The sequence below is a fragment of the Ornithorhynchus anatinus genome, chromosome X5, assembly GCF_004115215.2.
Source record: "Ornithorhynchus anatinus isolate Pmale09 chromosome X5, mOrnAna1.pri.v4, whole genome shotgun sequence".
NCBI classification, from domain to species: Eukaryota; Metazoa; Chordata; class Mammalia; order Monotremata; family Ornithorhynchidae; genus Ornithorhynchus; species Ornithorhynchus anatinus.
This window is the reverse complement of record NC_041753.1, coordinates 42172271-42188516: the sequence shown is the minus strand read 5'-3', so window position 1 is coordinate 42188516 and position 16246 is coordinate 42172271. Positions and strand designations below refer to the sequence as shown.

The following is a 16246-nucleotide window of genomic DNA, read 5'->3' as shown; positions in this document are numbered from 1 at the left end:
GGATGTGGGTTCTAATCCCTGCTCTGCCACTTGTCTGCTATGTGACCTTGGGCAAAGTCACTTAACTTCTCAGTTCCCACATCTGGAAAATGGGGATTAAGGGCTGTGAGCCCCACGTGGGACAACCTGATTACCTTTTATCTACCCCAGCACTTAAAACAGTGCTTGGCACATAGTAAGTATTTAACAACACATTATTATTATCATTACTACTGTCCCTTTGATGTTTTATTTACAGCTTCATTTCAAACTAAAATTTGACAAATTACACTAATTGCACATTTTTTACTTCTATACGTGTGAAGAAAAGTTTGTACTATGCACTCCTAATCACACGAAACTTTGCCAGGGGCAATGTACATCAAAACTGCTTTTTACACACTCAGAGGACATGCTCAGAATCCTAACCAACATGAAAAATAGTGTCATTAAGTCATATTCAGATTAGCAAGACAGACTTAGCTTGTCTAACAGGAATGGGTTTTCTGTAGAATATATGCAAATAATGTTTGGTATCACCTTTTATTTAACCAGGATTAATGTGATAGAGTTATGAAATGCAAGAATTCTTCTTGAAACCTATAATTTGACCTAACCCTCTTTAGCCTCCTCTCAATTTCTAAAGGACTGTAACAAAATAAAATCAAATATGAAAAAAAGGTCAGCAATGTGAATAAACTATTTTCATAAAATAAGTTTTACTATTAATTAGGAGAGCTGATTTGAGAAGCAGCATGGCCTAGTGGAAAAGAGCACGGTCCTGGAAGTCAGAGACCTGGGTTCTAACCCCGACCACCATTTGCCTACTGTGTGACCTTGGGCAAGTCGCTTAACTTCCCCCTGACTCAATTTCCTCATCTGTAAAATGGGGATTCAATAGCTGTTCTCCCTTCTACTTAGACCTTGAGCCCTATCTGGGATAGGGACTGTGTCCAATCTGATAAATTTGTATCTCCCCAGTGCTTAGAACAGTGCTTGACAACTTGAAAGTGCTTAATGAACACCATAATTATTACTATTATTAATTATTATTCAGTTGCGAATAGTCACCCTAGAGATCACCTTTCTCCCTATATACTATTCCAGGGTCAAATCCACGTCTGCAATTAATCGATGGTATTTATTGAGTGCTTACTGGGTACAGAGCACTGTACTGAATACTTGGAGAATACGATACAAAAAAATTGGTATAGACGATCCCTGCCCACAAGAAGGTTGCAGACTGTGGGGGGAGAAGAGTAGTTAAAATAAATTACAGATGGATATGTACATAATTGCTGTAGTACTGGGGGAGGGGTGAATATCAAAATCCTTAAGGGGAACAGACCTATCAGACCCAAGGCAATGCAGAAGGGAGGGCTTAGACAGGGAAGTGAGGGCTTAGTTGGGGAAGGCCTCTTGGACTAGATGTTATTTTAATAAGGCTTTAAAGATGAGATTGTTGGTCTGTCAGCTATGAAGGAGGATTTGTGCAAGGAGCTGGCAGCAAGAAAGATGAAATTGAGGTACAGTGAGAAGGTTGATGTTAGAGGAGTAAAGTGTGCAGGATGGGTTATATACTAAGAGATTAGTGAGGTAGGTAGGCAGGGGAGAGCTGAATAAGCACTTTAAGGCCAAGTCTTTAAACTACCCTATGAGTTTTGTTTTTGGGTTTGTTTGTTTGTTTTGGGGGGAGGGTTGTAAAATGTTGAGAACAACCAGGATGCAAAATAAATACTGAATTTCCCATGCCATTAAAAATGAAAAGGGGTGGGGGAGAATTCTGCAAACCAGAAAATCAATCAATCAATCAATCATATTTATTGTGTGCAGGGTACTGTACTAAGTGTTTGGGAGAGTAGAACACAACAATATAACAGATGCATTCCCTGCCCACAGTGAGCTTAAAGTCTAGGGGATGATTCAAATAATTTTTTTCAGTGTGATTATTATTCCTTTCATGACTAATGTATTATTTTAATCTACTTTTTTAACCAAAAAAAAGCCTTTCCAAATAGTGTTATCTTTTGCACTTGATGAACAGTGGATTGTTTTCTAGAGAAAGAGGCAGCAAACTGAGCTGTGACAACTAATAAATGCATAGGCCAACTGACTGCTGGTAGCAATCAGCCATATTTCGAGTTAGACCCTCTATGGAGCATGTTGGGGGGGGGGTCTCCCCACAACCGGGAGCAGAGATGTACTTGTAATGACCCCAACGCCAAGCACATCCCTTAGCACACGTTCAGCACCCCGCTGATCCTGGTACCATTCTTAGAAGAGAGCTGGGAGCACACCAATCAACAGCCTCAATTTAAAAAGTATCGCCAGAAGTGTGGGAAGAAGTACCCATGGATCCAGAAAGCACATATGAAGAGGAAAGAGGAGCTGATAGAGGGAAAGTCCCTTTCTTCCAAAGTCTCGTGCGTTTCTCTGAGCTCATCCATCCCCTCTTCCTTCTTGATGATCCTAGCTCTGAAAGTTTTGTATGCTTTTCTTTGTAATTCACAAAAATGTTCTCTATTTGCAAAGCTGATTAATGCATTTTAAACACCCCTGAAACCCATTTCTTCGTGACTTGCTCTGTGTACTTACTGAGTTCAAGAAATGACTGACTTCATCATACCTAGCAAGGTTACTTCATCGGAAACGTTAGTCTACTAAATGGAAGAAAAACATTCAGCGTTTGTTTTTTTTCCAGGACAGTCTATGTAAATATAGCAAAAAAAAGGAGGTAAAGGCAAATGGTTGTTAGGTAGAATGCTGCCATCTTCTGGCTTGAAGAAGCAAAATTATAAAATGCTAAATGCTCTTTTAATTGTCAAAAATTATTGAACGCTTAATTATAAAAAGCTAAATGCTCTTTTAATTGTCAAAAATTATTGAACGCTTACAGTGTGCAAAGCACTGAGAAGAAAACATGTATATTAATTTACACACCCTCTGAATCATAAAGTACTCATGGTTTAAAAGGATGGGGCTAGAGGAGGGCAGACACAGTGAAAAATGAACAAACAAAACAAGGTGAAAGAAATAAAATAGGAGAGTTTAACAGGAAAAAGTGAAATAGTACTTTCCTCTATAGTGCCCCGGTATCCCAGATCTCTGGGAAAAAGAATGGCACAACCTTCCCAATGTTCTACTATTTAGTAGTTTCTGTGGGGATTGCCTGACTTTTTTTTCCCCCAGTTATGGCAGCCAGGAGAAAAGGAGGGAGGGAGTCACTCCAGGCATTTTACAGTCCCCTGAGGACCTCAGAGTTCAAGTGTCCGAGGACAGGATGCTACTGTGCACCAAAGGATTTGTGCAGACACACGCAGTGGGTTAAGTTTAAAGAATCTCTTGGAAACCTTATTAACTCACTAACTCACTTGTATCCTCGTGTGTGGATGTGTAAAATAAATCTACATAGTATAAATCCCTTAAGTCTTGGAAACAGGGTTCTCATTGAGGACTGATTCAGAGATGGGCGTTTCAGGTTGGAATGCTTTCCAATGGGGAATAAGAAAGACCAGGGAAGATCAGAGGAGGGTTGATGAGAGCCAAACCAGACTAGAACCAGGAATTGTAGAAACTCCCTGAACACAGAAGGCTTACAAAAATTCTTTGCTATAGGTACCAGGTAAAAGTGAAATTCCTTTAAAATAAAAGGAAAACTTCGGCAAGAATCCTGGTGTTCAGGCCAGTTAGTGCCTCTATTATCAGAGATGAAGATTATGTTTTTGAAGATTATGCACCTGAAAAAAAAGAAAAGATCCTTGAGGAATCACACCAACCAACTCTATTACACTCTCCCAAAGTGCTCAGTACAGTGCTCTGCAATGATACTAAGTACCATTGATTGATACAAAGTGATGACGACCCCCCCACATCATACATTCATCACCACATTATGGAATGGCAAGACTACCTGTCTCTTTATTCTGATCTCTAGCAAAATAATCTTCCAGCAACACTTTAACAAGTGGACACTAGTGAAAAGCAAATTACAATGTCCAATATGACCTATGGGAGTCCGGCACGCAGTGATCAAAGACCTGGACCTGCCGCAGATGTCACACCCCAGTTTGGAGCACATTTCATATTGCTCACCAGCGAAATCCTGAAAAATCAGCTGACTATAACATCCAGCTAGGCACTTCACAGCTTCACCGATCCAGATACATGTGGGCAGGGAACATGTCTACCAACTCTGTTGTATTGTATTCTCCCAGATGCTCAGTACAGTGCCCTGCACACAGTAAGAGCTCAGTAAATACCATTACCGATGACGATGACTTTGAGGAGGAGGAGGAGGAGAAGAGAGGGCAGCACCCTAAACCTTCAGGGGAATCCCATGATAATCAATCCTAATCCAGACAAGAGTTCAGGCAAAACTGAATCAACTCCAGCATCACAGGGAGCAGAACAGCAAGTCAACAGCTTTTTGGCTAGCTGATTCCATCTCTCATAAAACTTGTGAAGGGGCTTCACTGCAACTCTAGGTTTGAATATCATAAATGAGATTTCTGTCTTTGTCTCCATCTGATTAAACTAACCCCACCTGTTCTCTCCTCCACTCCCCTTCCCCTCCCCCAAAAAAGCAGTGCATCTGGCACTGGGAGCTTCCACATCATCTCTTATGAACAACGTGCTGCTCCGTGTGGGCAAAACCCATCATAATCTTTTTAAAAGTTCCTGAAGTGCTGCTTCATCTGCCTAAAATGGAAAGACCATGAAAAGGGCAGTTGGAAAGTCTCCCTCTAAATGCTATTTCTCCACATTTTCTCTCAGGAAGTAACTTGGTCCAAATGTCTGGAGTTGGTATTGCTTAATGTTAGGAAAATTATTCATGCCATTTTTGGACTGATTTAAATGATCTTAAATGAATGGTTCGTGACACATCACTTGCTAAAAACAAGTCTTCGCATTATGGATGTCTGTATGTGCAGAACTGGCTGGTTTTTCAGGATTTCCAGTGGTTGGGAAAGGCTGAGGTTTATTCTAATTGTCTGAGTCTAGAACAGAAAGATGCAATAGCTTCAGTAACCTAGTAGCACATCTATAAACATGTTTCTAGGTGAGGTAAATCTTCTGAACAGGCTAGGATAATGTGTCCACCCATGGCACCCAAGCACGGGTATCAGTCCTGGACCACACCAATTCCACTCAAGCGTGAGGAGCACAACACTTGAAGCAACGTGGCCTAGTGGAAAGCATATGGGCCTGGAAGTCAGAGGACTTGGGTTCTAATTCTGACTCCTCCACTTGTCTCCTCTGTGACCTTGGGCAAGACGCTTAACTTCTCTGTGCTTCCATTGGAGAAGCATCGTGGCTGAGTGGAAAGAGCCCGGGCTTGGGAGTCAGAGGTCATGGGTTCTAATCCCGGCTCCGCCACTCGTCAGCTGTGTGACTTCGGTCAAGTCACTTCTCTGTGTCTCAGTTACCTCGTCTGTAAATTGGGGATGAAGACTGTGAGCCATACGTGGGACAACCTGATTACCTTGTATCTACCCCAGTGCTTAGAGGAGTGCTTGGCAATCCCGACTCTGCCACTCGTCAGCTGTGTGACTGTGGGCAAGTCACTTAACTTCTCTGTGCCTCAGTTCCCTCATCTGTAAAATGGGGATTAACTGTGAGTCTCATGTGGGACAATCTGATTACCCTGTATCTACCCCAGCACTTAGAACAGTGCTCTGCACATAGTAAGCACTCAACAAATACCAACATTATTATTAGTAGTAAGCGCTTAACAAATACCAACATTATTATTATTTCCTCATCAGTAAAATGTGGAGTAAGAATGTGTGCCCCAGGTGGGACAGAGACTGTGTGCAGCCTGATGATTTTATGTCCACTCCAGTGCTTAGTATAGGGCCTGGCACCTGGTGAGTGCTTAACAAATATTGTTATTATTATTATTATTATTAACCTTTCCAGGGGGGAGTTATAAGGATGCTGATGACAGGAGAACCACAGTGTCGGTGGGGACCCTAGTGATGTAACAGGGTGGGAAAGTCACCTGCTGAAGATGGACAATGGTTTTGGACTGCCAGATGAAAACTCTCCCAGGTAGAATGGGGGATTATTCATGCGTGAATAATCATGAACTAAAGAGCAACCTCTTAGAGAAGCAGCGTGGCTCAGTGGAAAGAGCCCGGGCTTGGGAGTCAGAGGTCAGGGGTTCGAATCCCGGCTCTGCCACTTGTCAGCTGAGTGACCGTGGGCAAGTCACTTCACTTCTCTGTGCCTCAGTTCCCTCATCTGTAAAATGGGGATGAAGACTGCGAGCCCCACGTGGGACAACCTGATTACCTTGTATCTACTCCAGCGCTTAGAACAGTGCTTGGCACATAGTGAGCGCTTAATAAATATTATTATAAACATAGAGCTACCAATCCCTGTCAGTGTGTTTCCTAATTTGGGCTGTATTCGTGGTCCTTTACGTAGGGCGCTTCCCTCCCGCCCTCGGCCCCCCACCCCGTTTGTGGAGCTTTGGATGTGCAGGAGAAACTCGCCAGCCTCTCGGGGATGTGGTGGCTGGGGGCGGGCGGGCCGTTCGGCGACCTGTAGGAAACACTACCTACCCGCAGGAGCACAGATCGCAAATGCACTTCTTTCGGGACCGTGCCATCCTGAGCGGCCTCTTCCACCCGCTTCGGGGCAGAGAGTGCGAGCTCTCCCTTCGGCGGCAAACGGAGGCCAAATTGCTCTGGGGGCTTTCTCGTCGTCCACCCAAAGCGGACGCCTCCTCCCAGAGGGCCACCGAGGTCCCGATCGCTATTCTCCAACTCAAGGCCCGGGAGGGGTCGCGCACCTGCTGATTAAGCGGCTGCAGAGGCTCTCTGTGATGTCACAGTGCCACCTCGGCGCGGGGGGAGGGGAGTCGCCGAGGGAGGAGGGCACAGCAGAAAACTGCTTATTCCTGATGCCCATTAAATCCCAAGGCCGTCCATCCTCTCCGCTCTCCAGGCTCAGGCTAACAGTGTTAACCGGGGGGATGGGCCAAACTGGGGTAGACACAGTCCCCGATGGGTCCAGGGAATGATAATAGCTGTGTTGTTGGTTAGGCGCTTACTATGGGCCGGCCACCGTACTAAGCGCTGGGGTGGGTACAAGCCAATCGGGTCGGAGACGGTCCCTGTCCCGCGTGGGGCTCACAGGCTTAATCCCCATGTTACAGATGGGGGAACTGAGGCACAAGGAAGTGACTTAATAATGACAAGCCGTTGAGCGCTTATTATGTGCCAAGCGGTGTTCTAAGCGCCGGAGTGGAGACAGAGTAATTAGGTGACTGACTCCGAAGCCCGGGCTCTTGCCACTAAGCTATTTCATTCATTCATTCATTCATTCATTCATTCAATAGTATTAATTGAGCGCTTACTATGTACAGAGCACTGTACTAAGCGCTTGGAATGGACAAATCGGTAACAGATAGAGACGGTCCCTGCCCTTTGACGGGCTTACAGTCTAATCGGGGGAGACAGACAGACAAGAACAATAGCAATAAATAGGATCGAGGGGATGAACATCTCATTAAAACAATAGCAAATAAATAGAATCAAGGTGATGTACATCTCATTAACAAAATAAATAGGGTAATGAAAATATATACAGTTGAGCGGACGAGTACAGTGCTGAGGGGATGGGAAAGGAGAGGGGGAGGAGCAGAGGGAAAGGGGGGGAAAAGAGGGCTTAGCTGAGAGGAGAAGGGTGAGTAGAGGGAGCAGAGGGAAAAGGGGAGCTCAGTCTGGGAAGGCCTCTTGGAGGAGGTGAGCTTTAAGTAGGGTTTTGAAGAGGGGAAGAGAATTAGTTTGGCGGAGGTGAAGAGGGAAGGCATCCCGGCTCTGCCACTTGGCAGCTGTGTGACTGTGGGCAAGTCACTTCACTTCCCTCTGCCTCAGTTACCTCATCTGGAAAATGGGGATTAACTGTGAGCCTCACGTGGGACAACCCGATGACCCTGGATCTCCCCCAGCGCTTAGACCGGTGCTCAGCACATAGTAAGCGCTTAACAAATACCAACATTATTATTATTATTCCAGGACCATGGGAAGACGTGGCCCAGGGGTCGACGGCGGGATAAGCGAGATTGTGGTATCTGCTAAGCGATTACTATGTGCCAGGCACCGTTCTAAGCGCCGGAGTAAATACGAGCTGAACTGGTTGGACACACATAGGGCTCAATGTCTTAATCCCCATTTTCCAGATGAGGAAACAGACACAGAGAGGTTAGGTGACTAGTTGCCCAAAGCCACACAGCAGTTAGGTGACAGTGCCATTATTAGAACTCAACTTCTTCTGGAAGCGGGTTGAGTGGCATGGAAGCTATACCAAGGTCTACCAACTAGCAGAGCAAAAAGGGAATACAGTAGAGAAGCGGCGCGCCTTAATGGAAAGCGCACGGGCTTGGGAGTCAGAAGACGTGGGTTCTAAGTGACTTTGGTCAAGTCGCTTGACTTCTCTGTGCCTCCGTTACCTCATCTGTTAAATGGGGATTAAAAGTGTGAGCCCACCAAATTACCCTGTATCCATCCCAGTGCTTAGAACAGTGCTTGTTACATAGTAAGCGCTCAACAAATACCATCATTTTTATTATTATTATTATTATTAACCAGAGTAATTTCTTTGCTGTTCCCCAAACTTGTATAGTGTAGGGTATTGAATAAGCAAAAACCTAGAAAACTTCACAGTTAGGTAATTAGTTCTCTATTTTGTTTTGTTTTATGGTATCTGATAACCGCTTACTATGTGATAAGCACTGTTCTAAGCTCTGGGTACATATGTTTATCAGGTTGGACACCATCCCTGTTCCACATTCATTCATTCAATAGCATTTATTGAGCGCTTACTATGTGCAGAGCACTGTACTAAGTGCTTGGAATGTACAAATCGGTAACAGATAGAGACGGTCCCTGCCCTTTGACGGGCTTACAGTCTAATCGGTGGAGACAGACAGACAAGAACAATAGCAATAAATAGAATCAAGGGGATGAACATCTCATTAAAACAATAGCAAATAAATAGAATCAAGGTGATGTACATCTCATTAACAAAATAAATAGGGTAATGAAAATATATACAGTTGAGCGGACGAGTATAGTGCTGAGGGGAGGGGAAGGGACAGGGGGAGGAGCAGAGGGAAAGGGGGGAAAAGAGGGTTTAGCTGAGGAGAGGTGAAGGGGGGGTAGGGGGAAGCAGAGGGAAAAGGGGGAGCTCAGTCTGGGAAGGCCTCTTGGAGGAGGTGAGCTTTAAGTAGGGTTTTGAAGAGGGGAAGAGAATTAGTTTGGCGTGTGGCTCTCAGTCAAGCAGGAGGGAGAACAGATATTGAATACCCATTTTGCAGTTGAGGAAACTTAGGCACAGAGAAATTGAGTAACTTGCCCAGAGTTACACAGCAGGAAAGTGGTGGAGCTGGGATTAGAACCCAGGTCTTCTGGCTCCCAGGCCCGTGCTTTATCCACTAAACCATGCTGCTTCTCTAACGGTCTTAATCTCACTCTCCTAGAAATTTTTAGGAAACAAAAACAAAGGCCGTTTTATCACCCGGGGAGATCTACAATCATTGTGGATGCTGTATTCTAGTCCTCCACTGAAAGTCAATACTTCACGGTCATCAACAGAATCAATGTGTATTTTTGAAGGCAATACCTGAAAATATTTGGTCATTTTTAATGCATCATAAGCATTTGGGAGGAAGGGGGATTTCTCTTCTTCCCTCTCTGCAAAATAATCTCGAGTTTGTTTTACCTGAACAGGCATCTGGGTCCATTCTTAGGGCCTGGGAGTCAGAGGACCTGGGTTCTAATCCTAGCTACACCATTTTGTTGTGTGACCTTGGGCAAGTTACAATTTCTCTGTCCCTCAGTTTCCTCACTGTAAAATGGGGGTTAAATCCTACTCCCTCCTCCTTAGATGTTGAGCCCCAGGTGGGACAGGGACTGCAAGCTGATTATCTTGTAATAATAATAATAATAATGGCATTTATTAAGTGCTTACTATGTACCAACCACTGTTCTAAGCACTGAGGTAGAAACAAGGTTGTTCCAAGTGGAGCTCACGGTCTTAATCCCCATTTTACAAATGAGGTAACTGAGGCCCAGAGAAGTTGAGTGACTTGCCCAAAGTCGCACAGCTGACAAGTGGAGGAGCCAGGATCAGAACGCACCATCTCTGAATCCCAAACCCATGCTCTTTCCACTAAACCACGCTGCTTCTCTATTGTCTCTTTTCTACCTATTCACTGTGCCTCGTTCTCTTCGCTCCCACCTCTGACATCTTCGCTCCTGCATGTGACATGTGTATCTACCCCCATTGCTTGACACATAGTAAGCACTTAAGAAGTACCATGATTATTATTGTTCCATTATAGAGCCCGCACATCAAAATCAAGATTTTATAATTGTTAAATTTTGGACTGACTTGGAGTCCAATGACCTAAATTAATCTAGATTACTTTAACTCTGTTGTGTATACCAAAAGGTAACAGGGGTGACTGCTCATTTAGCCACTTGTAAATATAAAACGGAGTAACATCACTGAAGAAACACCTGACATGCATATAAAAATAACACTAGCATAAAATTGGAAATTTAAATACAATTTAAAGAAACAATCCTGTTTTCTCCTCCACACCAAATCTACACCCTACTTGCACTCCAACACACCCTTGACCACTAAAGGCTCTCTCTGATGTCATTATGATCCTTTTCATTCCAAGAAATTCCTCTCCTTCCATGTTATCACATCTTGATACTTCTTCCTCACCTACATTTCTCAGTTCTTCCCACAAATTTTCTCCCTTGTATCTAGCCAAATTTGTGGTCAAAGTTCTAGTCATTTTATGCCTGAACTACTATAATCTCCTTTATGACATTCCTCCTGTCCAATTTAAAGTGTTGCTTAAATGCAGTTAGTACTCCTATAATACAGGGGTTGTGTTCCTGGAACATCCTGCACGAAGAAAAATTCACATTTAGTACTCACCCCATATCTGACACCACCCCGCACGTGTGCACCACGTTATCAGAAGAAGGAGTGTCAGATCTATCCAAAACTTAGTAAAGACTGTGAGCCCCACTAGGGACAGGGACTGTGATCAACCTAAATTGTATCTGCCCCAGCGCTTTGAACAGTGCTTGACACATAGTAAGTGCTTAGCCAATGCCATCATCATCATCAATACACATTCTGGCAGAACTGTGCAAAAGCTGGAGCATATTTGACATGCCAGGAGGGCCAAAGATGAGCCTTAGCTATTGGAATTTCAAGCCACAGCCTCATCAGGTCTCAGCATTACCAACTTTCCTAATCCTATTGAGCTCTCTGTTCCATTCTAGCCCTCTTTGTTAGTCCCTCTGAGCTGTGACCATGGCCACCTTCAGCCACAAATCTTCCAACAGCTACTCCAGTCCTTTACTCTTCGCTTTTTTTGTGCAGAGGGTTTGTGTGGAAGAGGGGCAGAGAGGAATGGGGAAAAGGAGTCTAAAAATTAACTTTCTTCCCAGAAGTAATCATTCTTCCTGCGCTTCCCCTACCGATACCCTTTGGCTCTCTAGAGGAAGCCCAAACTCATAACCACCTTTAATCTTTCCCCAATATGCTCCCTGCCTTAAAGGCTCAACTGATGGATGATGACGACAGAGTCTCCTGTCAGGAACAACAGAATTGATTACAGTGATAATTTTGTGCAGCGCCGTTCACACTTTCATCCCTACCAGCCATATTCCCACTGGAGCAAAAAGGGCAATGATTGAGTGGGCAGGCAGCACATTGATCATAGAGATAAATACATGCCACTCGCACTTTCATACAATTTTTTTTTACATACCTGTGCACAGTACAATGCTCTTCACAAAGTAGGTAAATCAATGGTATTTATTAAGCTCTTACTTTGTGCAAAGCATTTTACTAAGTGCTTGGGAGAGTGCACTACAGTTAGTAGACACAATCCCTGCTCTCAAGGAATTTACATCATCATAATAATTATTACTTGGTACTTGTTAAGTGCTTACTATGTGCCAAACACTGTTCTAAGCCTTGGGGTAGATGCAAGTTAATCAGGTTGGACACAGTACCTGTCCTACATGGGGCTCATGCCTGTAATCCCCATTTTACAGATGAGGGAACTGAGGCCAGAGAAATTAAGTGACTCGCCCAAGGTCACAGAGCAGACATATGGCAGGTACTTCTGAGTCCCAGGCCCACGCTCTATCCACTAAGCCACACTGCTTCTCTAATTACAGTCTAATATTACCGATAAGGGGAGCAACTGAGTAGAAAGATTTGGACCTGAGTGGTGGTGGGTGACTACCTAAGTACTTCAGGGGTGGGGCATTAAGGCAGCAGGGTGGACCTAATACCATTATTAACTACCATAATTAGATTAATCCTATTATTAATTAATAATAATAATGTTGGTATTTGTTAAGCACTTACTATGTGCAGAGCACTGTTCTAAGCGCTGGGGTAGATACAGGGTCATCAGGTTGTCCCACGTGAGGCTCACAGTCTTAATCCCCATTTTACAGATGAGGTAACTGAGGCACAGAGAAGTGAAGTGACTTGCCCACAGTCACACAGCTGACAAGTGGCAGAGCCGGGATTCAAACCCATGGCCTCTGACTCCCAAGCCCAGGCTCTTTCCACTGAGCCACACTGCTTCTCCAGTTACTATCACTAGGGTGGGGCCTGTTGGGATGGAGAGGAAGAGGCAGGTGCAGGTCCAGGAAATGTTTTGGAGGAAGAAGGACAGGATTTAGCAGTTGACTGGATGTGAGAACTGAACGGAGAGGGAGGAGTCAAGAGCGACACCAAGGTTACGGTCTTCAGGGACATAGTTATGGGGTCACAGAGGCTCCAGGCCCTTTTTATACTCATTAAACCAAATTCTACTGGTTTTCTTTTTCTTATAAAAAACAGATGCAAAAGGTTACAGTTCCCATTGCTAAGGCTAAATTAGACAAAATATTAAACCCTATTAGATTTATTAAATATATCTATATTTTAGGGATCCAAAACAAAGATGTGCTTACTGTGTCGGGGGAGCAGGGCTGCCTGGTTTAGTGGATACAGCATGGCCTTGGGAGTGAGAAGGATCTGGGTTCTAATCCTGGCTCTGCCACATGTCTGTGTGACCTTGGATAAGTCACTTAACTTCTCTGGGCCTCAGTTCTCTCATCTGTAAAATGGGGATTAAGAGTGAGTCCCATGTGGGACAGGCACTGTGTCCAACCTGATTAATTTATATCTACCCCAGTGCTTAGAACAGTGCTCAGCACAAAGTCAGCGCTGAACAGTACCATAATAATCATTATTTTCCCAACATAAAAGCGCTGTCTTCAAATGGCAAAATAAGGAATTATACCGGATAGATCCTGAGTTTTACCACATGCCTCAAAGTAACAGTCCAGCAGCCTCCTACCTTGACATTTGCAACCAAGTTTTAAAACATAATAAGCTAATACATTTTATGGAGAAATTATTATTTTTTCCACTCTGAAGTGTCAGAATTGGGGCAGTCAATTAAAAACAAAATCTCAGTTGAGCAACAATACGATACAGGCACAACGCCATGATAGAACCCAGATCTGTTCCCAGAGAAACGTGGCTATATTATGGACTGTTGTACTCTAGGAAATAGTCTCCCATTGATTTATGATATAAATTAGCACCTGTTCCATAACCTTGGGAAAAAGTCATATGAAATCCATTCATACTGTAATGATGAACAAACAAGTTTCATTTTTGTTAAAGAAACTCAAAGCATGCCACAACACTAAATGAGAAGTTGTAATGAGTCCTCATAGGAGGCTGCATTAGTCGAAGGTTGACTTTAGTAGATTCTTCAATTTAAGTGAACATTTTTTTCCATTTAGATACAAACTTCTTTCTAAAGCACTTTGCAGCAGGGTACCTCCTAAACACCTCTGTATATATTTGAACTCCTCTCTCCATTTGAATCTTATCTGCTATTTATAAATTCACCCGCTTTATTGAATATTGTGATTTCTTGAGCCTGAAATTTTAGATGATGGTAGAGAAACTTACTTCCCTAATCTAATTAACCATCCATTCCTAAATTAATTTGTCTCCTCATTGTGACTTTTGTTATCTCCTCACAGGTACAAGTCTCTTCAACACCTTGAAAATCTAACAAACTGTGGGCAGTTCTTCCTTCAAGATCCATTCACTGTGGATGGCTTAATCTCAGCCCAGATGGGGAGGGGGAAGGAAAGAATTTACTCACCTGTAGTGCTCGGCTGAAAACTCGGGACAAGTTAAGTGCATGTGTTGGGTAAGGAATCAAATGACACAGACTGTTTTCCTGTGGTGGTTGTAAACTGAGGTGAGTTTATCAAATGTGTCTACCAACTGTTGCACTTTCCCAAACGCTTAGTACTGCGTTCTGTCCACGGAAAGTGCTCACTATGTATCAGTGAATGATTGATCGATCAAACAAAGCAAAGCTAGTCAAAGAACACGAGCACTAGGTATTGGGATGCCAGAGCAGAAGAAATCCATAGTCATACGAGCACCTGGAAGCATCATTAAATCTTAGATTATGAGTCCCCCAAGGGACAGGGATCATGTCTAACTCCCACCTGTGCATTGTCTCCCATCACCTTAGTACAGCGCTCTACACACAGTTTGCCCTTCATAAATATTACTATTAGTAAATGCTATTATATAACCCTGTACATGCCATTATAGCCTCTGAAGAATGAGGACAATTCCAGCCACTTCACAGATGAGTGAATCACCGGTGAATAGTATTCATCGAATGCCTACTACAGGCAGTCCTAAATGCTTGGGAAAGTACAACAGCATTAGAAGTCATGATCTCTGCCCTTCAGGAATTCACAATAGCAGGGGAGACAAACACTAAAATAATAGGAAGTAGAATATAAAAATAAAATATATAAGACATGTATGTGAATGCTACAAGGTTGGTGGAAATTTAAGTGCTTTAGGTGCTGAAGTTCAGCTATGGCAGCTGTGGGGTGGAAATAAAGTGGAGAGAATAGTGATTTATCAGGGAAGGCCTCCTGGAGGAAATGGGATTTCAGATGGCTAAAGGTGGTGAAAGCTGTGGTCTATCCGATACGAAGGGGGAGTTTTAGCCAGTAGGCAAGGTGTGTACCACTAATTTTCAGATCAGCAGTGGGAGATGAAAACAAGGACTGAAAAACATCAGTAAGGACTGAAAAACGTAGCATACTGGGATATAGTGGGAGAAGACAGTGGATAAGTAGAATTGATCCATCAATCGTATTTACTGAGTGTTTACTGTGTGCAGAGCACTTTATTAAGCACTGGGGAGCAGTGGAAGCATAATGGTCAAGATCCTGCATTTGCCCCCTTTTCCCCGGTTTCAGCTGGCTACTAAGGCAATCAAGTTCACAACACATCTTGGCTTTGTTCTCTAGGCCTCCTGAAAGGATTAACTGAAAACAAGATGAAGATACTCCTTTAGTGGGGTTTAATCACCCTGAGAACAAGGTAAAAAACCCCACCCCAAGGGGTGTTGCTGCCCATCCTGATATATTCACCCTGTTAAATTCGATGCTGTATTGTATAAAAGAAGCTCTGGTTTACTCAGAACGGAATTGGCCTTGACTAGCAGGGGAATCTCTGCCGCTGTCTACTAGTGCTAGGAGAAGGGCTAATAGTAAATAAACTTGCCTCCAACATTACCCGCTCAAACACAATGCAGAGTCGGTGAGGCTTTTCTTCCACAGAGAGTACATGACATTGTAAGACACATTGGCAAGAAAGCTGATTGAATGTATTAAAGCCAATGGTCAGGTGTTTCTGCTTGATGTGGAAAGGAATGAGCAGGAATGGGAGGTTTTTTAATGGGGAGAAATGGACGGAACATTTTAGAACAATGATTTCTTCTAAAACAAATATTGGCATGAAGAATCAACTGGATGGGGGTGAAACCGAGGGCAGGGAAATCAGCAAGGAGGTTGATGCGGTAATCAGCCCGGCATGTGACAAGTTACTTGGGTCACTGTGGTGGCCACTTTGGATGGAAAGGGATGGGTTTGGGAAATATCGTGGAGGAAGACTGCACAGAATTTGGTGACCGTCTGAATGTGGACAGGGAGAAGTCAAGGATAATGCCAAGATTGCAGGATTGAGGGACGGTGGTGAAGATGTTGTCAACTGTGATGGGAAAGTGAGGTGGAGAGGGTTTTTGCTGGGAGAGATGAATTCAGTTTTTAGTCATACTGAGTTTGAGGTGCTGGAAGGGCATCCAGGTGGAGACATCCTGGAGACGAGA

The 16246-nt window shown here is 43.7% G+C and overlaps 1 protein-coding gene across 2 annotated transcripts in view; it reads right to left on the bottom strand.

Annotated features, from left to right (window-relative positions):
• SAXO1 (stabilizer of axonemal microtubules 1) overlaps positions 1 to 6957 on the bottom strand; it is a 64132-nt gene extending 57175 nt beyond the window's left edge. For both annotated transcript variants that reach the window (XM_029054931.2, XM_029054929.2), the window contains exon 1: positions 6546 to 6957. Coding sequence is in view for 1 of the 2 variants with exons in the window: in XM_029054929.2 (XP_028910762.1) it covers positions 6546 to 6592 (47 nt within the window). In the remaining variant the exon portion in view is untranslated. The remainder of the gene's footprint in view (positions 1 to 6545) is intronic.
• Positions 6958 to 16246: the final 9289 nt, after the last annotated feature.